Raw genomic sequence first — 24935 nt, 5'->3', positions numbered from 1 at the left:
TAAGAGGAGTCAAGTAACAGTTGTTATTGTATTAAGGGTAGTGTAAATACAATGGCCCAAATATAATTGCTCAAACCACTTAACTCAAAACTATTTACATACCACTTCCTTCACACAGACGTATGAAACACAAAGTCAACTTTATTGAAGTTGTATAAAAAGGACAACTTTGATATAAAAATATTTACAGTAACTTCCAGCACAAACTATTAAGCCAATATTCGCTCATTTTTTCAGCCTCAGAATGGCATTCGTCCCACTTGAATCGCCTCCATGCGGTGTGTTCTCCAGTCTGTAGAACTGTTCATTGTCAAAAGTCCTGTTGAATGTTCTCCTTGTTCTCCTCTCCCTGCTGCTGTTTGAGCTGAGCCACTTCATTCTCCAGGTGGACAATGGCGCGCTCAATCTCATAGTTTTTACTGACCAGAGACACCCAGCTACAGAAAGACAACAATACATACAAATGTCAAACAACCCACAGTAAAGGCAAAGAGAATTGTAGTTGTTTGAACATACTTTGATTCAAGTTCTCGTAGTTTAGCTCCTCCGGTCAACTGGTCATTCTTCCTCTGCCAATTGAGATCTTGAATTTGCTTCCTATGAATAAAGTTTTTAATAAATATCTATAAATAGGATATATTATATCCTATGTATACTTTTTTACTAGAACGAAACTTATTACCTGAATTTCTGTAGTTCCTTTTGTGCAATCTCAATCATAAAGGCCAGGTTACTGTCAGAAATAAAGTAATTAATTAATTAAACCTGTAGTTATATTATAAAAGCTCCAATCTGTCTTTAGTGTTCTTACTGTATCCTTGGACTACTTGACTTGCAAAATAAATAAAAGGCAACTTTAAACAACTACTGATATTGTAACTGCAATGTTTTGGCAATAGACCTTCCAACACCCATTAGATGCAAATTACAATGTACTTGAACCTGCTGTGTCAAAATAATATAATAAAATATCACTGGGTGCGTCTTTACCAAAACATTATGTAAAGCAAGATTTGGCTTCTTAAACATAAGTCATTGCTAACTCAGTTTCCAGTATGTGCTAAAAATTGGCAGGCAGTTGTAGCTACTTACTCATTGTAGACTTTCCAGGCATTTGTCCCATACTGTGACATAATCTCCAGGTTCTCAATGCGAACAGCCTGATGTTCCAGCTGAGCCATGGAATTGTTCACACACTCCTGCCATGCTGTAATGTCATTCTTCTGACCTGAAGAGGGCGCTGGCAACTCATACCTTCAAAGTAATTTTAAAGTAGTGTTATTATGAGGATGAAGATTAAAATATATTTGAAACATTTTAAGTGTAAAGTTGCTCTATGCAGTGCAACACCCTGCCCAACAGAGGCTACGCCGTTTAACTATACCGTTTCATGCTCAGGAGCTCCATGGGTTGTCGAGCTGCCAGTCTCTCAAATTCATTCTTCATAATTTCTGTCTAAATAATTCAACATATTAGTCATATATAGTGTGTATGTCCAGATCATACTGAGGAGTTTCAGATGGCATCACAACACTTTATTGGCTAACAATGTTTTATATAGATGGGGGGCAGCTAAAATGAATATTGTTTAAATGCTGAGTTTTGTTTGTTATATGGTGGTATGGTACTGGTTCTAGTCACTAACAAAAATGATCAGGTTCAACATATGTGAATTTACCTGTTGGATATTTCAAGAAATAAGTTAATAGGGAAAATTGTCTCTTGCCCCCCATCTGGAAGTATGAAATCATCACTTTTTAGTATCTAAAAAACACCAACTTCTATCTTAATCTCAATTATAATGACTTATTTTACCTCAAATGCAGAGAAGTCAGGTGTTGGTAGGTAGCTCAGGTAGTTCTTGGTGGGTCTGTATCTCCTGGTTTCTTCTTCCACAAGTGCTGCAGCCTAATCATAAATTAACTCAGAATTACTCGATCCAGACGACTCCATGATGTAAATAACAAAAGATACGGACATTAAATCCTCATAGTCATAGATAAGGTAAAATATGCAAGCAAAATTGTATTGATGACAAGTATCAGAACTTCTCCAAATCGTTGAGTTGGACAGCAGTGGTGATCATGCAGAGTAAACAGATAGTGTGTTTCTCATTAACATAAACAATCCTATTACAAGCTCATGCAATATGCCATTTTGGTCGCTTTGAGCAGGAACTTACTTTGTAGTTCAATCATTATTATCTTATTTGCCACTCTGGTTTTGTAAAATTTAAACATGCTTCAATATTACGTCCATTTCAGCTAATCATGCGTCCGTTGTCTTGTTATGAATGAGACTGTATGCTAGCTAGCATGTGGCGGCTAACGCTGTTGTTCCTCTGAATAACTCACCGCTTCTCTGACTCCCGCGGCGTCGTAACCCTGGTCAAAATACGGCAAAGCATCCACAAACACCTCCCCAGCCACCGACGCCGTCCCGGCCATTTCTGTGTACTTATATCACTTCTTTAAAGAGTGGATTTCCCTCACGCTGTCACTTCTACCTCTTCGCGCTTGGCCAATGTACCGAGGGGGAAGGATAAACTATAGAAGAAACACATCCGGTTCAAACTAGTCTTTCGGAACCACCTAGTGAACATTTAGGATATTACAAAAACATGAAATAAAGTGCCTGTCTAAAGTAAACAGACAGAAAATGGTATATCTTATTATATGGGCTTAAGAACAAGTACAATAATAAACACATTTTCACCAGATGTGTCAATAGACGTTTTATTTTAAAACATGTGATGGCCCAATATTGTAGTAGTTATGATTAAAGCCATAGTGTGGAACACTCTGGGATAGTGGTTCTGAACCGGTGTCTTATTTAGTTAGTAACACAGGAAGGCTTTGTGTTTTCATGTGCATGTCTGCTGTTTGATTTCACAGGTCTACTGTTTGATCATTCTTATTCAAATGCTAATGTTGCTGGGCCTTTCTGAGCTAAACAGGCCAAATGGCGAGAAAGACAAATTGTACTTGGGCTTGGAACTCAGAGGCAGCATTAGTGTTGTTACCCTATTGCTATGGGCCCACACTATAGCAGAAACTCTGTCTGTAAGAAGTGGGACCATTTGTTGTAGGCATAATAAACCAGAAAACAGTTGTGTATGTTTGGGTATTATTGTTCAGATAATTTCCACAACACTACTTTGTTTTTGTTTTTTTGTTTTGTTTTGTTTTTGGGTTGTTTTTTTGTTGTTTTTTTAAAGATTCATTCTCTGACTCAGGATAGGGTTAACTCAAAATTCAGCTAAGTAATGAAGTGATCAGAATTAAAAACAAGAAAGAAAAAAAAACCTCATTATGATCATGATAGAGTAAAGTAAGTAATTAGTTACTGACAAGTTCTTGTAAACTTTGGAACTGAGCATAATCGTGATCATGATACTATAAATCATCGTAAATCCATGTGAATTCCTGGTGAATTGTGTTAATTGATGAAATCATGATGAAGTCTCATTCCTGTTCTATAACATATGTATTATCTTAAAGCTGCCATCTGTAATTAGATTGGCTGACTCAGCCCTGTTGTATTCTCACATATCACCATATGCTATCTACGGTACTGGAGTCTGACAATGGCCCGACAGAAGAAGACCACAGAGCCCAGGTGTGCCCGAACAAAGACCAAGTGAGGACAGGTTTCACATATCCTAGTGAAAAAAATCTAATAAACTTCAGATAATAGCTTTAAATAATTTAAAGGCTATTTAAAGATTTTGGGGTCGCCAACTCCAATGTATCGACTCACTGGAAGCTGGGTTCCTTTCAGTAAATAAACTGAATGTTTTTCCACACAGACAATATAAAAGCTTGTTATTATGTTATTGCTTTGTCTAGATTCTGGACTGTTCCACAGGCATTAAGTTAGTCAGTTAGTTAGGCTCCCATAGAAGACATTTGTTTGGAACAGCGAAGGTGCCTAGAACATCACCGGCATATTACCAATTAAATTTACCTATCTTCATGGAGCCAAGCAGGTGACACCACCAGTCTAAATCAGATTATCTGCGGAGAGCAGACCCCGCTCCCAGCCTCATGTTTTAATGGCATACAGTGGACCATTTCAGTCACAGCATGAATAATCTCCACGGAGACAAGCACCCACTACAAAAGTTAAACAGTACAGTTTTATTTATTTTTTATTTCATTTTTTTTAGCCTGAACCGATCTGATATTTTGACGTCATGACGCCAGCACGTGGCTTGAGTTACGCTGTACGTGTGTCGGTTCAAAGAGGAAGGAAGATGGCGGACAACAAAGGCGAGGAGGAGATGGACCCGTCCGCTAATTCGGACCCAGGGCCTACAATACAGAAAAATGAACTGTCGGAAATCAAAACAGAGGCAGAAGCAGAACCCACCTCGAATGAGAAGGACGATATTTGTACGGAGTCCAGTGAAACCACAGAGCAAACGCCTACCCCCGCCAGTGACGGAGGAGACGCTAGCAGCGGAGCTGCTGTTACTGCGGGAGCAGGCACCGAGGGGAACGAGAGCACTAGGAGCACTAGCGGCACCGCTAGCCCGGCTGACACCGCTGCCAGCACCAATGCAGACCCTGTCGAAACAGAACCTATCCCCGCCGCCGAGGACGCTCCTGCTGGCGGACTTAGCACTGAAATGTCTCCACCTCCTACTGCTCCAGCGGCCACACCGGTTCCCGCTCCGATAAATTTACTGGATACGTGCGCTGTGTGTAAACAAAGTCTGCAGAACCGAGACTGTGAGCCTAAACTACTCCCGTGTTTGCACTCGTTCTGTCTAAAGTGTATCCCGCAGCCGGACAGACAGGTCAGTGTGCAGGTGCCTGGACCACACGGACACACGGACACTCATATTGGTAAGTTGTTTACAACTCTCATTTCGTCTCACTTGTTTCTCACATTCAGTTGGCTGCTCTTTTCTACGCAGTTTTCCCACCTTAGATACTAGACAACGTTTCATCATCGAATAAACGTTGGGATAAAATAAAATACAAAAATTACAGCTGGCTTATAACTGGGTTCTCATCATAGAAAGAACACTTTGGTGAAACTGTTGAGTACTGGTTCTTTACCAGGTGTGGGACCCGCACTTATTAATGCCTTTGGTTGTATTGTGTACATCTTTTTACATGAGCAAGTAATCACTTTCGGCATAACAAACTCACGTGCTTTTATGTCATGGTTTAAACTATACTGAAACAGACTGCGTGGGGTCTGATTGAAGGCCCTAGACGTGTGGTCAACACAGTGAATAATTCAAATTAGCATAGGTTACACTGAGTCAGAAACCAGATCTTTATTCAGGCTTCGAACATCAATTGGACATAACTGTTTGGTAATTTAGGGGACTGTAAATTATGTGTATTAGACTTTTATGTGTATTAGACTTTTATGTGTGATTTTTCCAATCGTGAATTGGTTCACCATTCAAAATCATTCGAAGTTCTCTTTAGTAGATCTTTGAATATGTATTGTTACTATTAAAGTCTCATTTATGCTCCATTTTCGAACGTAAACAGATCTGCACATTCTAAGCATAATAACCGTCACTGCATTTACATTTCTAACATTTCTAATGTCAAGGCTGCAACCACCAGAGGGCGCACAAAGTCAATTAGAAAATTGACCAAATCTGACGCAATAGAACAAGGAATAAACAAACATGGAGGCGTCAACGGCATTTTTAGATCCCATCTGTTGGAAAACAGTCATGGAAAATGAGGCGAGAGAAGCATTTATTTGTTTTACAGCTAGTTCTAGTCCCTTTTGAAAAAGTTTAGCTTCCACTATTGAGCTGAGTTCACTACTGTCCCTAGCGGTTAGCACATGTACAGCTCCGTTGCTAGGATTCGACATGTTTTGAGGAGACCGACCTGTTAACGGACAGAAGATGGCAGAGGACGGGCAGAGACCTCTATGCGTCTAGCACGGAGCCGTAGAGCATAAATGAGCCTTAACACCTTCGCCTTTAACTGCAGATGGAGTCCAAAGGAAGTCAAAAAGAAGCAAATATTTTGTTCCAGACTAAGTGTAACCCAATGAACCCAGAACAGAAACTGCATCTTTACAATACAATCAATAGTAGTAACTATAAAGAATAATTGTGCATACAGTCCCACAGCAGTAGTATTGGTCTAGTTAGTACCACCACATGGTTGTAGCCAATATGTGAACTATGTCACATTTAAAGCTGGCCACATGTTTTGCTTTTTGAACGCAACCAATTTGCCAAACGTGCAAAAGGCTTCATTAATGCTTTCACATCATTTACATCTTGGAGGAAAAAGTATGAATGCATTCTGACTCCTGATACTAACCTTAAGTGTATAATCTATATTTCTTTAATATTTTACTGTACTTAGTCTCATATGTAACCGACTTGGTAATATGATTCAGTGTAAATTAAGGAATAAAAAATCAGAGCGATGGGACAGACACCCAGTGTACGTTCTTCAGTTTTTCTGTAGTTCTGCCTAATTCAAGGCGTCACAGGACAGATGGTAATCTTTTCTCTGATCAGTACAGTATTTGGTATTTGTGGAGCACTGCAGAATGACCATTGACACTACTTATTAAGCTGTAGTAGATACTAGTACTATTGTTAGTTGCCACATGGTGAGTATTTGCTAGTCTGAAACAAATGTACAGTCAATCAGAACTATCCAAAACCGTTAGCCAGATTGGGCAAGGTCACCTAACTCCTCCTCTGAGATAAGATAGGGTGTTATATGATGGAGCCCCTATGTTTGTAGAGAGTTATTTGATAAGACTGATATTTTTCTTATTCCTGGTGGTCTTTTTCATAGTACAAAAGTAGTCTCAAAACAATTAATTAGATACTATTACTAGTTTGAGAAAATAATGGTGTTTTTTGACATATTTAAAGTCTTTAAAAAAATTGAAATGGCTTTGACATTTAATTTCCTGAACATAAACAAGGCTGACTTTTAAACAATGCCATTAAACAAAAATGTATTCCGCCAAAGTACGTCTTCTGCCCTATGGCTGGCCGGTACAAAAAAATACATACAATATAGCAATACAAGTTTGTGCAAGATCAAAATATGGATATAATTGTATTCTGTCATAGAGCATCCCTGTTTCTCTCTCACTCTCTGTCCCTCCTGTTAGCTATAACTTACTGCTAGTATTTCAAAACTAAAACTTAAACTGATATTCCAGGGGCTTGGCACATTTGCAGTTTTTTTTTTTTAAAGTACTGACCTTGTACCCGACTTTGAACTATAAAGCATGTTGACTTGTTTGGCAGGGCTAAAGGCTGATTTTACTCCAACCTCGTTTAATGTTGTCACAATACTAAAATTCCAAACTCAGTTTTGATATTTATGAGTTGGCTTGATGCTTATTTCTGCTATAAGTCTTTTTTTAGACTAGTCAATGTGGGTTTCAACACAAACTAATCATGCTTTCTTTACCTTGTGGTGTTACAATGGTTCTGATATAGATATCCAGACCAATGAAAGGTCAAATCTTTATTTTTCTATTTTGAGAGATGCCAAAAACATGAGTGAAGTTGGTCTAGCTCGCCAGACAAAAGATAAACTGTTCATTTTTTAATCACACTGTAAAAGACAAAAGCTATAATGTCCTTGTTTCTGGCAGACCAAACATAGGTCAGATTCATGAGCTAAACTTTATTTGCCTGCTGGATTTGAGCTAAGCTTGCGTTCTTCTTGGACATATTCTAAAGTAAACTAAAAGTGTAGAAAGTATCCAAAAGCCAACGCCTCTGCTAGCGCATGGCTTTACTTCAGTTTTTTATGCAACTATGGATGTACAATAAAGAGAGAAAAAGCAGTGGTTTGTATGGAAAAGGCAGAGGAGCGAAGTAGAGCTGGAAGCGAAGGTATATCAAGACTGCTGCATGTTTACAGATGTACAGATAGATCCATAATCTTTTTACACAACTATTCACCAAGGTGTTATCATTTAGTTAAATGATAACACCTTGGAGAGTTAAATAGAAATTAATTATGCTATTTTATGAAGGTGCATTTGCCTGATTATGAATTAAAAACTATTATTTCTGAATGTATCCCTGACTGTAAATGTGTAAAAAGGGTGTGTCTGGCATGACGGAGCTGGTGTAAATGGGGCCTAACATGCTGTTTAAAAAGTCTTTGATTTTTAGACTGGGGATAGAAATTAGATTTTTCTTTGTATATTTGAAATAAGCACATTTTAAATGATCCAAACCAATATTATTTTGGCTATTATGGCATTGTCCTAAAAAACATCTGTTTGGTACATTATTTTCGAACAATTTTGACAGTTGCTAGTCACATGCTGTACACCTTGAAAGTAAATTATTTGTTGATATTAATGAAATTAATTTGACCAGCAAAATATATTGATGGATACATAAAAAATGGTAACAGGATTGACATGATGATTTCACTAGAATGTACCATTATTTTATTGGTGGATTTAAAAGATGGTAACAGAAATGACAAAAATGTAGGGAGAGGTATAAAATAATGGATAATAAGTAATTCATGAATACTTACTTCATTCTCCATTTTTATTTTATTAATTGGTTTTATGTAGGATTCAGCAGGGCTGCATAGCCATTTAGGCACAAATGGGAGAAAAAAATCTGCTCCATGCTAGCATGATCTCTGGCTATCCATGGGAGGGGCCAATAGCATGCTGCACCTTGGTTGTAATGAATCGGCTCCTAATACTTTATTGAGCACCACAATTTTCCAACCTGGAAATCATTTCTTTCTTTTAGTACAGACAAAATCAGAAAATGTCTAAAAACCTTTAACAGTTGACAAAACACTGGGAAATTTGAAAAATGTCATTAAGGTACCTTTAGTGTACGTTACAATAACATTAAACTTAAGAACTTGTATTATAATGTTATTAGCAGTTATTGCAGCCAGAATTTAAGAAATTGCTAGTACCCGCCTACAATAATGACCAAAGTTATTATTTTTCTGTACTGTTTGGTTTAGTAATGCTTAAATGCTTTGGCCTAATCCTTCAGATATAGTTTTTATGTAGGCCAGTGAGTTTGTGTGGTCATGTGGCTTCTTCAGCCCACTGCTCGTACAGCTGCTCTCACCACCACCCCCACAGCTGGAGCCGGCTGTAAACCGGCTGTGTGCAGTTTGAGTCAGTCCAAACCGGTTCAAACCAGCTCAATCAAGTTTAAACCTCAGCTGGCTGGACTGAAAAAAAGGACTTACTGGATTATGTTGAGAGGGGGGCATTATTATTATTATTTTTTAATGTGCCCAATTAAATTCCTCAAGTGAATTATTTTTAAAATTCTCAAAAAAACGCAAATTCCTCTAACAAGCTTTACTAAAGCAATGAACTGAAAGGCCGTTGGCCATTTAGCTCCACATTATTTTATTCTCATAGAAAATGAGAGGATTTAATTGAATCTTCTTTAGGCAACTCAAAAAGCCCCAACAGCCCCCATGGTGCGAGGGCTTTCTACAATTCCCTCACGAATATTATGGAAATGAGCCAAAACTCTGCTAAAGGTCTCATTAATAGGCTCCTGCTCAGAAGGAGAGCATGGTTGAGGTTTCATTGTTTCCCAGTGTTTCCCCAAGCTGTGACCTGGATTTCCCAGTTTGTGGGTTGGGGTAAAACTGGAGATTCCTGACAAGAAAACGGAGTAGCCAAATTATTTCAAAAATAACAGTGGACATTCCCTGCTTCCCCAGCGCATACTGTGTGTGTCGTGTGTGTCCTCCCTGGACAAAACCTCACCTGCTTTACCACCCATGTCTGCTCCAGTGGAGCTTGAATTATTGTGCAGAAATGGGAAAGGCATGTGCCTTGTGTGTTCATAAGTCCTGAGGCCCAAACAAACACACACTTAAAATATATTTGTTCTTATACCCTTTATTGAGGATGACTAAAAATATGATATTGCTTTGCAAATAGTCTTTTGTCCATCATTTAGAAATATTCCACCAAACGGCTTACCCGTCAAAGTTGGTCACACAGATGGGTCATAGTGCACACCCACTGCATTAGCTACTCCCTAAGACCAGAGCACAGAGATCCCAGAGGCAACTGAGAAAAAAGGACAACTTTTATGACTTTGCTTGAGTCTGTGTGACACAGTCTGCTCTCCCAACAGCAGTCAGACTGTATAATATGAATTTGAAATGTTAAATGTATTTATTGTCTTTTGTAGATTTTAAAGTTGTAAATTATGCTTTTAATTCAGTTTTTTAACCCCAAACAAGAATTGAATAAATCAAATCATACAGTAGAACTACAGTAGAACTATCTCTAGCCTTACTGTCAGCTTTGGTGCTGAGATTTTTACATCTTTTCACTACGGAAATTTATGTTCACTGTAGCAAGTTATTCATAAAATGCTAATGAATGATGATTTGCATTTGTGATTAGTTTCTGAAACTCTCCATGTGTATGGTAGCCAGTAGTGTTGAACAGTCTTGCCCTGCCGTAATGTGTGGATGCTAGTTGGCAAAAACTGATCATTATGCCACTGTCTAGTGAATAGTTCATTAAAAGGTTATTTGATTAACCAGTCTTTGGATGTACATTTCATGTTGTTCTTGTTGTTGTTTATTAACCCAGTATGTTTCCTTTTCTCTTTCCAGTCAATGTCATGCGCTGTTCGGTGTGCTTCCAGGATTACAAACAACTGGACATCATCGACAACTATTTTGTCAAAGACACGTCTGACGCCACCAGCTCATCTGATGAAAAGTCTGCCCAGGTTTGCCACATGACAACATGTTTGACATACTATATGTTAATAATATACCTGTGGCTATTTCAATGGCTTACCTTAACTTAGTTCAGTGGTTCTCAAATAGTGGGACCGCGGTGAGATGCCAGGGGGGCGCGTATGACTCCGCGTATGACACTGTAGATACTGTAGACAGCGCGTACTCAGCGTGCACGCAGCAAAGAACGGGAGAGAGCAAACAGATCGTGACACAGGACAGTGAACAAGAGACACTTTTGCTAAAGAGACACTATGAAAAACATTTTAACAGGGATGAAAAGAAAGGCGGAGATAGACGAGGTAATGAGACATACGAAAGTCACCCGAAAAGTAAGACGAGGAAGTCTGATGAAGCGTATGGAGCACTTGGCTTCACCGTGACTCCGGTGGGACACGAGGACAGACCGGTGTCTGCTGCAGCAGCGGACAGTATGAAGCCAAATAAGTTAAGGCGCCACCTCATTACACCTCAGTCACGCTGATAAGACGCTACAGTTTTTTCAGTGTAAACGTGCCAAATATTGCCAACAATCATCCCACTTTGCGAATGTCTCTTAAACCAACAAGCACTGTTAGCATCATAAATTGCTTGTTTTAAGTTGATATTTATTTAATTTGAATGTATTACTTTGATTTTATTTAATTTAAATTTATTCATTTGATGTTTATTTAATTTAAAAAACATCAAATGTGGGGGGGTTAGATTAGGAAGTTTAAGAGGAACATATTTCAATGTAATCTCTGTTTTAATTATTGCATTATTTGTTTCTGTATGTATTTATCCAGCTTATATTAAGTAGCTTTATTTCCCTGGCAGAGCACCCCCCTAAAATATACAAGAAAGTTTCATTTTTCATGCTTTAACTCCAGTGCATTATCACATTACAATCTATGGCAAAAGACCAAGTTTAAATTTGTCAGCTCGATAAATCATTGTAGGAGTGAAGTTGTGACGACTTCACTCTTACAACAATTTGTCCAGTTGAGAAATTTAAACTTCATCTTTAGCTATGGATCAGACCTGGATGACTGAGGGATTACACAGACATTACAGTCAATGTGCATTCCGCTATTCAGCTCCAAAAAGTAGATTTTGCATAATATCACCTCTTTAAGGCATGTTCCAATTGGAAGTTACGAGTCTGAGCCCTCAAAACAATATCTGGAGTCCACACAAATTTGACTTGAATATAGGACCCACCCAAATATTCGCTCAAAGTGTCCAATGGGATTCAATAAGTGAGTTTAATAGGTTTTAAAAAATATAAGATCGATATTATTCCAATATCAGCTGGTTGAATTGGCACTATTTGTACATTTTCCAATCATTTCATCTAGTTTCATTTTGTTTTCAGGTGTGCACGAGTTGTGAGGACAATGCAGGAACAATAGGCTTCTGTGTAGAGTGTGGTGAGTGGCTGTGTAAGACATGTGTAGAGGCTCACCAGAGGGTGAAGATCACTAAAGACCACACTATCCGCACCAAAGAGGACGCCAACACAGGTATGTCTGTTGTTGAAAGGCTGAAGTTCAGTTATGTTGTTTAAGTATTATAACTGCAGAGTACCTGCTGAATAATGGTAATAACCAGACAGACTTGTGCTTATAGTCTGTTGCCATGGTAACAGCAGTGCAGCTAGGATCTCCATTATTCTCATACAATTATTTGCTGCTTGATCTGTGATATGTGGTAGCCCATGTGGCATAAGACTATGGAGGACCCATTGTGGACGAAGTCAAACTCTTAGTATATATTAGTAGGTAGTTAGTTATTAAGTAATTAGTAAAACACTTAATTGTTATACTCTGTCTTTATTCAGATAATCAGTGTTTACAAAACTATTCTTTCTAAAGACAATGTAGGAGATGTAATTACCTTGTTCCCATTGTGGACATTTCTGAAGGTGGCTCAGTTAGCAGCCAAAACATGTTGACAAGGTAATTACATTCTACTTTCTTTTAAATTATAGCTTTGTAAACATAGAGAAGGCAAAAGTAACTTAATAATAATGATAATAATACATTATTATTATTATTATTATTATTATTATTATTAATAATAATAATAATAATATTTTTTTTTTAACTCTAGTAATGTAAGACCTGAGCTGTAGAATAAATGGCTAATTATTATCTCAATATTTCTCTATAGCAATATATGGTGCTTCAAAATGTGTTATTGTGACAGGCTTAGATCACATTTGTGGTTTGTTCTGTGTATTTTGGATCAAATTGGTGTACTCAGGGGGTGTAGATGTGTTGCCATGGTATAGGAGGAACTTTAGAACTTTTTCTTCCATTAATAATGATTGGTTCCTGATTTAATTTATGTATACAAGTAATCCATAGTTATTCTGCATTAGATAATTTCTCCATACAAACATGGAGAGGAGAGCTTTGAGTCCACTGAATAAAGCTAGGTCTGTACTGTCAGACCCCTCCCACTCGCTTGTGATGTTTTATACATGGTGGTGAGCCAAGGATGAATTTCTTCCTTGATAGACAGTATAGATTCCATTGCATTTCAGTATTTTTGTTTAGTATTTGTCTTTGTTGTCTTTATTTGTTTAAAATGTACAGTTTGAACATGTTTCTTCTTCCTCTGTGTGTACAGAGACTGTGGGGACGTCAGGACAGAGACCAGTGTTCTGTCCCATTCACAAACAGGAGCATCTGAAGCTGTTCTGTGAGACATGTGACACACTCACGTGTAGAGATTGTCAGCTGCTGGAGCACAAGGAGCACAGGTACAGCCCCTCACTGCAGAGACAAAACCATAACTAGTACATCTTTATTAGGATATTTTGTTTTGTTCAACACATGTGCTCAAGCATTCAGTGGTTCACATGTTCACCTACGTGTTTATGCATTGTTTATCAAATATTTCACCTAACCACACAAAAAATCACTAGAAAGTATAATTATATGTTTTAATTAGGGATGCACCAATGCTATATCCAGTTGCATTTTTGGGGGAACTTTATTTTACAAAATCCGGCACCAAGAACAGACATTTTATCTTTAAAGGCAGGTTATAATAATAACAATAAAATAGAGAACAACAGGCTGAATAGCAGTACACGTTAACGTAACATATTTATTTATTCAGCTACATGAAGCATAGACAACGAACTCCATCTGCAGTTAAAGGCGAAGGTTATGCATGCACAAATCCAGTTACACACCCACAAATTCAGCAACACACACATCTGATTACATACAAATCAAATGACAGGTTCTTGATATCGGCATCACATTGATGAGTACAAGGGTGGAATCAAGCCGATACCCGATACTAGTATCGTTGCACCCCTAAATTTAATGTTCTTTCTAAGATGTCTGTTCTGTTCCATTAACCCCTCTTTATTCCAACTTAAGGTACCAGTTTCTGGAGGAGGCCTTCATGAATCAGAAGGGCATGATTGAAGCCACAATGGCCAAGCTTCAAGAAAAAAAGAACTTTGTCCATTTCACCGTGTCTCAGGTGCAAAGCAGGTATGAGTTTCTGTTCAATTGCACATCATGCTATTAATACTAAAGTGGTTAGTTTCAGAGTTTTATTTCTATGGTGCCTGCCTTTAAGTTGAGGTTTATTGTCCAATTCATCTAGGCTGAAAGAGCTTAATGAGACGCACAAGAAGGTGGAGCACGAGATTAAAATTGCAGTGTTTACTCTGATAAATGAAATCAATAAGAAGGGGAAGTCCCTGCTGCAGCAGTTAGAGGTAAGATATTAATCTTATTTAGCCACAGCTCTGCTCATTAGAGCTACTATTATGTGTTCTAATCGCTGTGTATTTTTTTCTTTAGGTGTAGTTATTTTAGATTCTGAAATACATTTCACTTTCATTTTGTGTGGAACCTAAGGCCAATGTTTTCTGATGTAAACTGTGTCTTTCAGGGTTTGACCAAAGAACGCAGTTTACGTCTAGCAGCCATGCACAAAGACACCACTCAGCTGGCCCATCAGATCCACCATGTGCTAAACTTCTGTCACTGGGCCATCACCACTGGCAGCAGCACCGCTCTACTCTACAGCAAGAGACTGGTATGAGGCCCTCTTCCACTTGGTTCTGTTATCTTGTGGTTAAGTTTTATTTCTTCCAGTTTACTAGGGCACTAAAGCTGATTTAATTCTGTATGAATAGATTCTGTTTCAGCTTCGCCAGCTCTTTAAGGCCAGGGTAGAGCCCCCACCTCAGTCCAATGGAGTGGTACGCTTCTTCTGTGACCCTACGTTCTGGGCCAAAAATGTTGTGAATCTAGGTGAGTGAACCTGTTTTAATGAAACAATAGATTCCTTTTCCAGGCCATCATATATCCATTCATTGCAATTGCTCCTTTTCTGACTATAGGCAATCTGGTCATTGAGAAGCCACCCCCAGTGACACAGCCTCAGAATGTTATGGTGGGTGGCCCTCCTCTTCCTCCGGGGCAGGTGCACCCGGGGAAACACCCAGGACAGATCAACCTGGCCCAGCTGAGACTGCAGCACATGCAGCAGGCTGCCTTTGCCCAGAAACAGCAACACCAGCAACAGCAGCAACAGCAGCAGATGCAGCAGATGAGACTGGCCTCACAGATGTCTCAGCAGCACCCCCGGCCAGGAGGGCCCGCTATGGTACAACAGGTAGCACTTAACACTCTAACAATGTCTCCTCATTTCTCCTTGTGCCGCATTCATCGTAAATGGTGATGAAATATATATATAGTCAATTATTAAAAAATTTTTGAATAAAAATATTAAGATCAAATTAAATGTATATATTTTAAAACCAGAATGTAATGTAATCAGTTTATTTGGAAAAGTTCATTATTATTTCATACTGTCTGACTTAAACCCATAGTCCCTGATTTTCAAACGGTGAAAGGAGGATGTATCTAAAGCTAACTTGTTCCTAGCTCTCACAAACCCTTTGGCACATCAGTAATGCTCATGCAGGAGTCTTTGGAAGATAACCTTTTTTCTAACAATGAAACGAAGTAGATCTGGACCACCTACGCACTGTCTAGTCCCAAACCATTAAATTGTGTGGCACGCAGCTCTTTCTGCAATCTGTTTTTGCCACCATATTAAGTTGCTAATGTAAACCAACATGCCATGACTGTCCCAGTAATCAGTATTAAATAAGTTTTAGGTCAAACTGAGCTTTCAGTTTTTTCCCCTCTCTGTAAATATGTATTAATGAACTTTTTCACACAATTATCTGCTGTCAGTAGAATATTAGGTTACATTGTAATATGCCCTTCATACACACACATATTGTGACAGTGGGCACAGAATGACATGATATATTTTTCCTGTTCTATGTATTGAATACAATGTAGTCTATTTTGCAGTAGTAACAATATTTCCTCGCATCTTATTTTGTGTGCAGCCTCCACGGCTCATCAGTATGCAGCAGCTTCCTCGAGGGCCCGGGGGTATGAACGGTGCCGCGGGGCCCCCCATGTTCCCCTCCTCCGCTCACCACATGCGCCTGCCAGGGCCCTCCCAGGGCCGCATGCCTGCAGCACAGCCCAGACACAACGGACAGCCTTATCCTCAGATGATGCAGGCTCAGCTCCAGAGACAGGTGGGTTTGGTTCCAGTCCTTTTCAATAATACAACAGAATTTCTCAACATGTATTGCAGTGCAGGCACTTTTAACTTCATGCTGCGGATATAGCTTTACTGCATGTCACAACTCTAGCAAGCTTTTTTTAAAAGTCATGAAATTTAAGAGCAGAAGTTGCCCAAAAATTCTTTGGGTTTGTAATGAGGGGATATAATTCTCTGCTAATGCTGCTTTAGTGTTGATTTTTTGGGATTGTCTGGTAAAATAATAATCGTAAACACAATTTCTTCTGTCATCTCTGCCAAACACTTAGATTTCAAAGGAGTTTAACTTAATACGTCATAAATTGTGCTCCTGTTTTTGATACAAGCAAGACCCGCTGACTGAATCAAAAACCTAATTTGAAACCTGTAAAATAGGAGGAAATAATACATGTTTTGTACAGAATTTCTTGGAAGATCTCCCAAAGTCCCTTTTTATCGTACCTTCTGCATGAATATACAGCATGACGGTTTTGGGGATTTCAAAGCCAAAAGTTCAATGACGTCATTACTGACTAATTGGTGGGTACTTGAATAATGTGCCCATTCATCAAATTATAAAAATTGAATCTAAAAGCACTTGGGTCCTGCATTTAGCTGTAGTTTTCCTATTATTTTGCAGCATCACTATAACGTCAGTATCAAAAATGTCACTTACCTTTTTATTTGTAACATTTAGTGTCATTGAATTCACTGTACATTTGAATCTCCTTGAATAAATGTTGTTGTTGCATTATGCCTTTTGTATAAAATATTTTGATTGGCATCTTATCATTCTGCTTTTAGATAAATTCCTGCTTTATCCAATTTCACTTACCCCTAAATATTTTTTGATTTATACTTTTTTCTAGATAGCAAGTCCTAACGAAGCTCTAGCCACTGTTATTGTTGAGTTGATGTTTGTAAAAGCTAGGCTGAGAGAAGCCCCACTACATGTAGCCCCTCTTTCTTTGTGTCCAGATGTCTTTAGAATCTGAGCTGAGCCACCAAAGGTTTCGTTTCTTACTACAATCAGGGGTTTGGCACTTTTTCATATTTTATCATCTGTGTCTTGTGTAGCATGTGTAGTGTTACTGACATGCATGACTGTACCACTTGAACTTAAAAATGCTTCATCTACCCTCACACACACAGCTCGTGCTCTTTGTTTGACCGTTTCACTTCCTAAGCCTGTATCCTCATCTAGTCTTTTGTCTCTCTGCACAGCACTCAAACCCAGGCCACGCGGGCCCCTTCCCTGTAGCCTCCCTCCATAACGCTAACCCCACCAGTCCAACCAGCGCCAGTATGGCTGGAGCACACTCTCACCGTGGCCCGACCAGCCCCATCCTGGGACCCATCGAGCTCATCCCTTCTGTTACCAACCCAGAGAACCTGCCCTGTCTGCCTGAGATCCCACCCATCCAGGTCAGACTTTGTGCAAGTCTACATGAATCATTTGGCATGAGCTATGCACCTACAGATAAAGAATAAACAGTCTATTTAAAGTAATGTGCAAAGGTTTTAAAAGTCTGTAGCAAAGGTTTCTTTAGTCCACTACTTAGTTTTCTGTTCTATTTTATTCTAGTCCTCTATATTTGGTACAATGATGGCATGTTCCCACACATGCAGTATTTTATATTTGTATGCTCTTTTTGACCACTAGTTTATAATTGCATGCAACACATTGCATATAATAAGATCAGAACAGCTCCATTAGTTGAGCAGGATGTACAAAATCATGACTATCTACACATTTGTATGATGAAGTAAAGCCCAGTGCATTGTTAATGATCATATTGATTGTCTAAGCACTACCGTAAATTTCGGACTATAAGCCGCGACTTTTTCCCCACGCTTTGAACCCTGCGGCCTATACAGCAGTGCGGCTTATTTATAGAATTTTACTGGATAACGGCCCCTGGGGGGCGCTCTCTAGCTGTAAACGTAAAAGTCAAAGACGTGGGGAAAGATTTTGCTCTGAAGAATTCACTAGTTTTGATTTTGAACGATCATTTTGTGCATCATGAAATGGATATGATGCAGTTTTTAAGATAAAGAAGGAAATAGAGCAGGGGTCGGCAACCTTTAACACGCAAAGAGCCATTTGGACCCACTTTCCACGTAAAATAAAACACTGGGAGCCGCAAATACTTTTTTTGACATCTAAAATGAAGATAACACTGTGTATAATAATAATAATAATAATGTAACGGAATAATGTAGGTTTTATTTTCACGGACAAGCCTTCTACACGTGGCAGATAAATATGGCCAAAATAACTTAAGTGCATAAAAAAATTCTCCATGTGCCAAAGCAGTTTTGAAGGTTTCATTGCCTCATTTGCTTTTCCCGCATATTACGCAGAGCGGACTCTGCGCGTGAGTCACCTGCAGCGACAAACCCAGATTTGAAGTAGGCATTGTCTGTTAAATTGATCTTTCTTTTTCTTGGAGGTCGTAGTCTCCTCTTCTGGCTCCTCAGTTGTCCTTTTCCCCTTTGTCAAAAGCTCTCCAAAGACGTTTGTTTTGGCTCATTTTCACTCGCTTGTGGCTCTACTTTTGGGCGACATGTCTGATGTGTTATACGTGATACGTCATCGCGGAGACAAGAGCAGATAATATACTTGCTACTACATCTAATAGATTTCTGTGGCATCTACGGACGAGCTTATTAGTGTGTCATTAGGGACGGGCGAAAGTTGCTCCTGACCCCTGTGCGCACAGCGTCTGAAAATCAGGGCTCTTTACGCAGGACTATGAGCTGTGTCTGTGTCTGTGAGACGTGAACAGTGTTTGTTTTGAGCATTGTTCCGCGAGTGTGACGCTTATTTTGAGCAACGAAAAATAAGAAAGTATAATTTTATTTTAAGATCATAATAATCTTCCAATTTAAACTACAACAAAAAAGAGCTAACACAAATAAAATACACTTCAATTAAATACTTTAAATTTATTTTCCCAAGCCACGCAGAGCCGCAGTATAAGGCTGAAAGAGGCGCATGCGGCTCTGGTGCCGCGGGTTGCCGACCCCTGAAATAGAGCCACTGCACGTAAGCTCGGCATCAATGAATCCAACTTGGTCAATGTAAAAAGACAATAAAAGTTTTCAGAGGAAATAAAAGCAGATTTTCCGTGTTGGTGCAGCTTTATTTTCTAAACCTGCAGATGTGTTCATCCCGTGTTGATGTCGTGTTGGTGCCAATTTTCAGGCACAGTTTTAAAAAAAGCGTGTCGGTGCACCGTCTTTCTGTGTAAATATCTCATGTTACAATATGAAAACCTGCGGCTTATATTCAGGTGCGGTTTATATATGTACAAAATTGATTTTCTTTTCAAATTTAGCTGATGCGGCTTATATTGAGGTGCGCTCTATAGTCCGAAATTTACGGTACTTCTTACATTCACTGTGTTTTCTGTTCAGCTTGAGGATGCAGGCTCCAGTAGCCTGGGGCACCTCCTCTCTCGGTATATCCAAATCAGCACTCACCAAGGCCCATTGGACATGAACACATCACCAGGGTTATCCACACATTCCCCGGGATCATCAGGTAAAATTTTACAATTTACATTTGGCAAACCTTGCCTGAACACTTATTGTCACCTAGGGCAAGACACTTGACCCACTTTACTAGGTTTGGTGGTTGTCTGGTGGGGCCAGTTTGTCCCAGTTCATCAGTGGCTAGAGAAGTATGTGCCTGAGGAGTGAATGAATAATAAACCAAATTCTAAAAGGGCTCCATAATGTAATCCTACCAATGCAAGTAGTGCTTGAATTAGTAGTGCTTGAATTAATTCCCTTTAAAGAGGGAATAGTTTACTTCTATGGGGTATTAACTGCTAACACATAACATATTTAGATCACCGTGTTAAAAACGTATTAACATGTTTTATGCATTTCACGTATGTTGTCGACTCAGTCAATGTACATCTCGCTAATAAAAGTACTGCACATCAAACCACATTTGTCAAGTTGTTCTGTACAGTTTTGTATCAAACTTTTGTATATTTATGGAGAATTGTCGTGTGGTAGCATGAATGACGTAGGACCCTCTTTAATGTGTAATATTTTCTGGAATTCCAATTGCACTTTTTTTTTTTAAGAAATGCTTTGTAACCCTTGTTGTTTTTTTTTATATGTTATCAGGGGTTTCCAATGCCCACACACCAGCACGGCCTTCCAGCACATCCAGCACGGGCAGCAGGGGCAGGTTTGTTATTGAAAAAGTAAAGTGACTTTGGCCAATTGATAGCAGAATCTGTTGAATAATTTGATGGTATGATTAGCTGTAGCTCATCTGGGAGAGCGGCAGGCGGCACAGTGGTGGAACAGGTCCGTGTAAAACAGGAGCCTGGCACTGAAGAAGGCTACTCGTGTACAACTTCTCTTAAGACAGAAAGGGGCAAAGATGGGAGGAGTGCGTGCATGGTATGACCCTTTCTTCATTGTGGACTATTCTGTGAATATTGTTACACACAATGTATTTTTTTTTTTTTTTCAGATGAGCAGCACTGAAGACAGCTCTCACCCTGTGTTATCATCAGTGTCCGCGGGCCAGGATGCTCTCAGGACTCTGGATGAGTTGATAAAGCAAGAGTCACAGTCTCAAATGTGTGCTGGCCTTAATGGTTCCACCTCTCTCTCCTCCACTATGACCACTACCTCATCGTCCAGCAGCACACCCCTCACCAATGGCAGCACTGACAAAAAGCCAGAGGGCGGGGCTTCAGCTACCAATTCAAAGGAGGATGACCCCAATGAAGACTGGTGTGCCGTGTGCATCAACGGAGGAGACCTAATCTGCTGCGACCGCTGTCCCAAAGTATTCCATATGAGATGCCATGTACCCACCATTAAAATCTTCCCCAAGTAAGACAGGCTTAAATTGTGACTAATTCTTAAAAGGCAAATGATGTGTTCCTTACAGTTTTAGGCGCTTAATATTTTATACATTAAATTACATTTTAAAAATAAGTAAATGTGCATTTGCTTTTATACCATAATCCAAAACTACTAGTTGTTAATAATCCTTGGAACTTGGATATTTATTGAAGACTGTTGAGTGGTCAAATATAGATGGAGAAATATGTTTTGTGGTTGAAATCAGTACTCCATATATTCATTTTAATATTACAAAATGATGGAGAGAGAAATTCCTTTTGCCTTGTATTATTTAACTGATCATTTGATAGGCTGGGCTTAAAACATTTTTCTCTTTTAGAGGGGACTTCCTGTGTACGTTCTGCCGGAGTCTATCAAACCCAGAGATCCAGTACTGTGATGAGAATCGCAAACAGAAGGGGGAGCCAGCTCTCAGTCCTGAGGACCAAAGGGTCAGTGTCTCCAGCTTCAACTTTATAGACTATACACTATACACTATAGACCACTAACTCTCTCTCCTTTCTGCAGAGATGTGAACGCCTTCTGCTCTACATCTTCTGTCATGAGCTCAGTGTAGGCTTCAGGGAGCCAGTCTCTTCTTCAGTAAGTATCAAAGGGCTTTCACCGTCTAGGGCTGCCTGCATATGTGTACGTTTGTAATGTTGGGGGTTGTCACGAAAACTATGCTATTTGTATAGTGTTTTATAGAAAATGTTTGAATGCTTGTTGCAGGTACCCAATTACTACAAGATCATAAAACAGCCCATGGACCTGAAGAAGGTGAAGAAGAGGCTGCAGGGGCGGAGCTCCCAGTTTTACCAGACCACACAGGACTTTGTGTCAGACATGAGGCTCATCTTTAAGAACTGCGCACAGTACAATGAGGTGAGCAGCATGACTTCGCCACTGGCTCTGGGGAATGGCACCATTGTGTGTGTGCATGCCAGTAGGGTCCATACTGCATCCTGTTCTAATGAACTACAATCGATGATTGTAAAATGCTATTTTCCCAAATACATTTTACCTAAACCGAAGTGTAATCATGGAACGTCACATTATCAGTATCCTATGGAACATTTACATAGTAGTACAGCTTCCTCAGTGTCAAAAACAAGTTCTAAATGTAATCTGTTTTGTTTTTTCAACTATTTTTAGAGACTGATATATTCCAAATGACATTAGGACTGTCACTCTTGACAAATATGCAGTATACAGTAGAATGCATGGGTAGAGTCTGATGTCTGTAAAAGGTGTCATATTGATTTGACCTGCTCTGCTCAAGGGAGTTGCTTTTTACTAACACCAGCTTCTCAGTCTTTGGTCTGTCTCCTGTAGACACTGCTTGCACTCTGTGTGAACCCTTTTCACATTTCACATCTCAGTATAGTTTTCATGGTTAGCTACTTTCTTTAACCATTTTATCACAGCATCTCAGAACTGTGTTTGGGGCAGTATTTTGTGTGTGAGTGTGTGAGTGTGTGTGAGACGTCACATGTACAAAGTTGGTGAAAAGAGTTTGTGGGTCTTGATCACATGTCATCATCACCCTCAGGTGAAATGATGCAATTAACAGCAAGGTGTGGCTGTTTAACACTATAACACTATCAGTGACCACTAATTCAGTAGTTATGACTGTCATAGTCCCTGAAGGAAAAAAAATGGCATGGTTATCACTATGCTTTAGAAAGTCTTTGGTGTGTAGATGAGGATTACAGAAGAACCAGTCAATATGTGTAAAGCTGCCAATATTTATGATCAGTTTGCCTTAGGATGTGACCTGTGTTGTGTTTACCAGTGTAGTTTCATATTACTTAACCATGCATATATTCTATTCTGTTTTCTTTGTCTTCTATTGTGTTTTCACTTTTCCCAGTTCACAATTCACATCACAATTTTTATTTTCAGAAACGATAAGGGTGGCACTTTAGACAGTAGATTTTATAATATATATTTGGAATATTTTTTATGGCTAACAATGTGTAGAGCGTAGTTGTGGCACCAAATACAATATATGTTAAGCAGCCCGGCAGTCTTGCTGTTGGTTTCAGAAGTAACCACTCAGCACTGCTCTCCAGCTGTCAGCAGATTCCTCCTTTGTTCTTATGTGACCTGTATTGACATTTTCTCTTGCCCCCTCTGCTTCACTTGTAATGTTATTGCCCCTCTTCAGATGTCTCGAATAATCCAGGTTTATGATGAGAAGAAACAGATTAATAACCAGGTAAGAGCTTCAGCGTCTGGAGCACAGGTGCCCTGTCCACTCCCACCAAGGTTCTATGAAGTCATAGTTCAATGATAATGTAAGCTAATGAGTTGGGCTTTTTGTGTTAAGTATTCATCGTGTGAGATAGTAATAGGCGGCTCACATTGTTTAGGTCCTACTAATCTTATCTTATAGATATAGACATTGATTTGTGCCCTGTTACAGTCCAACTTCATCAATACGGACTCCTTGCATCAAACAATGTTGGCTAACTGGGTGTTAGATTTGAGTGTTTTCAATTATATAAATGACATGTTGAATTATTTATTCCAGAGACATTTTTCTTGGTTCATATCGAAGAAAAGATGGCAAATAATTCACATAATTGTTTCACCATTGTTTTTTAGCCTTGCTTTTATTTGATTTGCATGAAACATTTAGCACACAAATACTTTTGATTTTAAACAATGAAAGTCATCTGTTGTGACCTTAGTAAGAGCCTTTACACTACATGTGAAGTGGTTAGAGTTTCTTCATGAAGCCTCAGTGGGATGGGCAGCAGATTTCTCTGTACAGGAGTAAAGGTTAGACGGAGGATTTCCTGCTTCAGATTTCTCTTAACCGGCTCTAATTTGTCTCCTCATTCTCCTCTTCTTTCATCCCCACCTCCTCTTCCTGCCCCCTCCATCTGCTCTTATACTACCTCTCTCCCTCAGGTGGGATCAGAGATGGCCATCTCCGGCAAAGCAGTGAGCCTGTATTTTGAGGAGAAGTTACTGGAGTTATTCCCAGGTCAGACTTTCCCTGATAATCCTGAACCGGAAACTCTGGAGGAATCACAAAACCAAGAAGATTCGGAGGACTCTGACGACGACTTTGTACAACCCAGAAGGAAACGATTAAAAACGGATGAGAAGGTGCTCCACATAAAGTGAGGAGTACACCAATGACTGTCTTCCTCCCCATGTTGGAGATTAACAAATACAGTGTGTTCTACAGTTTCAGTCCATATTTCCTCCAAACGTCAACTCTGCTTTAACGTGAACTTTTGAGGACATGCAAACAAGAGCTACAGTCATTCTTCAAGTCACTGTACAGAAGATCTGAAAGGACTACTCTTTGAAACATTAAGTTATAAAAGAATTCTGTATTATTTTCTATTCATTTTCATTTGTATATTACTTGTGACATTTGCCTTATCAAAAAGATCTTAAATGCTTTGTTTCCAGAATCATATGTGTACCACAAATTACCAGAAGTATTTGTATGACTATGTGGAAGCATTATGTAAATAAGAGAATCTAGATCCTGAAGGTATCTCAATAGATGTTTGAATGCAACAATAAAACTTGTTGAAATACAGGTATTGGCATATTGGATTGGTAGTGTTGTCAAAAATATTATTTACTATACTTTATTTTTTTTATTAAAATGGCACCCAATAATATTTCTATAGAGTTATGTCACTTGCAAATTTCCATGGAGATAGATCTTTAAAATGTTTCATTCACCTGTATCACATTCAAAAAATT

The 24935-nt window shown here is 39.1% G+C and overlaps 2 protein-coding genes across 6 annotated transcripts; one reads left to right on the top strand and one right to left on the bottom strand.

Moving 5' to 3' along the window:
• Nucleotides 1-122: 122 nt before the first annotated feature.
• Nucleotides 123-2526, bottom strand: bcas2 (BCAS2 pre-mRNA processing factor). Its single transcript, XM_033970376.2, has 7 exons — nt 2355-2526; nt 1816-1908; nt 1385-1455; nt 1093-1254; nt 683-733; nt 517-597; nt 123-437 (listed from the first exon to the last, which is right to left on the bottom strand). Exons 1-7 carry the CDS (start codon nt 2445-2447, stop codon nt 311-313), a joined length of 678 nt encoding a protein of 225 aa, XP_033826267.1. The 5' UTR covers nt 2448-2526; the 3' UTR covers nt 123-310.
• Nucleotides 2527-4216: 1690 nt separating this feature from the next.
• On the top strand, nt 4217-24765 carry trim33 (tripartite motif containing 33). Of its 5 annotated transcripts, none has more exons than XM_055223203.1 (21): nt 4222-4850; nt 10611-10729; nt 12097-12244; nt 13356-13488; nt 14120-14236; nt 14352-14466; nt 14643-14789; nt 14890-15007; nt 15097-15362; nt 16120-16317; nt 17301-17357; nt 17547-17747; nt 19743-19869; nt 20466-20529; nt 20606-20747; nt 20821-21188; nt 21541-21652; nt 21729-21803; nt 21933-22085; nt 23371-23421; nt 24120-24765. In XM_055223203.1, exons 1-21 carry the CDS (start codon nt 4256-4258, stop codon nt 24336-24338), a joined length of 3525 nt encoding a protein of 1174 aa, XP_055079178.1. In that variant the 5' UTR covers nt 4222-4255; the 3' UTR covers nt 24339-24765. The 5 variants fall into 5 exon arrangements, with proteins under 5 accessions (XP_055079179.1, XP_055079178.1, XP_033826263.2 ...); XM_033970372.2 differs by having other exon boundaries at nt 15097-15371; XM_033970374.2 differs by lacking the exon at nt 17301-17357 and having other exon boundaries at nt 15097-15371.
• The last annotated feature ends 170 nt before the right edge of the window (nt 24766-24935 follow it).

The sequence above is a fragment of the Periophthalmus magnuspinnatus genome, chromosome 7, assembly GCF_009829125.3.
Source record: "Periophthalmus magnuspinnatus isolate fPerMag1 chromosome 7, fPerMag1.2.pri, whole genome shotgun sequence".
Classification (NCBI taxonomy): domain Eukaryota; kingdom Metazoa; phylum Chordata; class Actinopteri; order Gobiiformes; family Gobiidae; genus Periophthalmus; species Periophthalmus magnuspinnatus.
The sequence above is the reverse complement of the archived record's forward strand: the minus strand, read 5'-3'. Positions and strand labels throughout refer to the sequence as shown.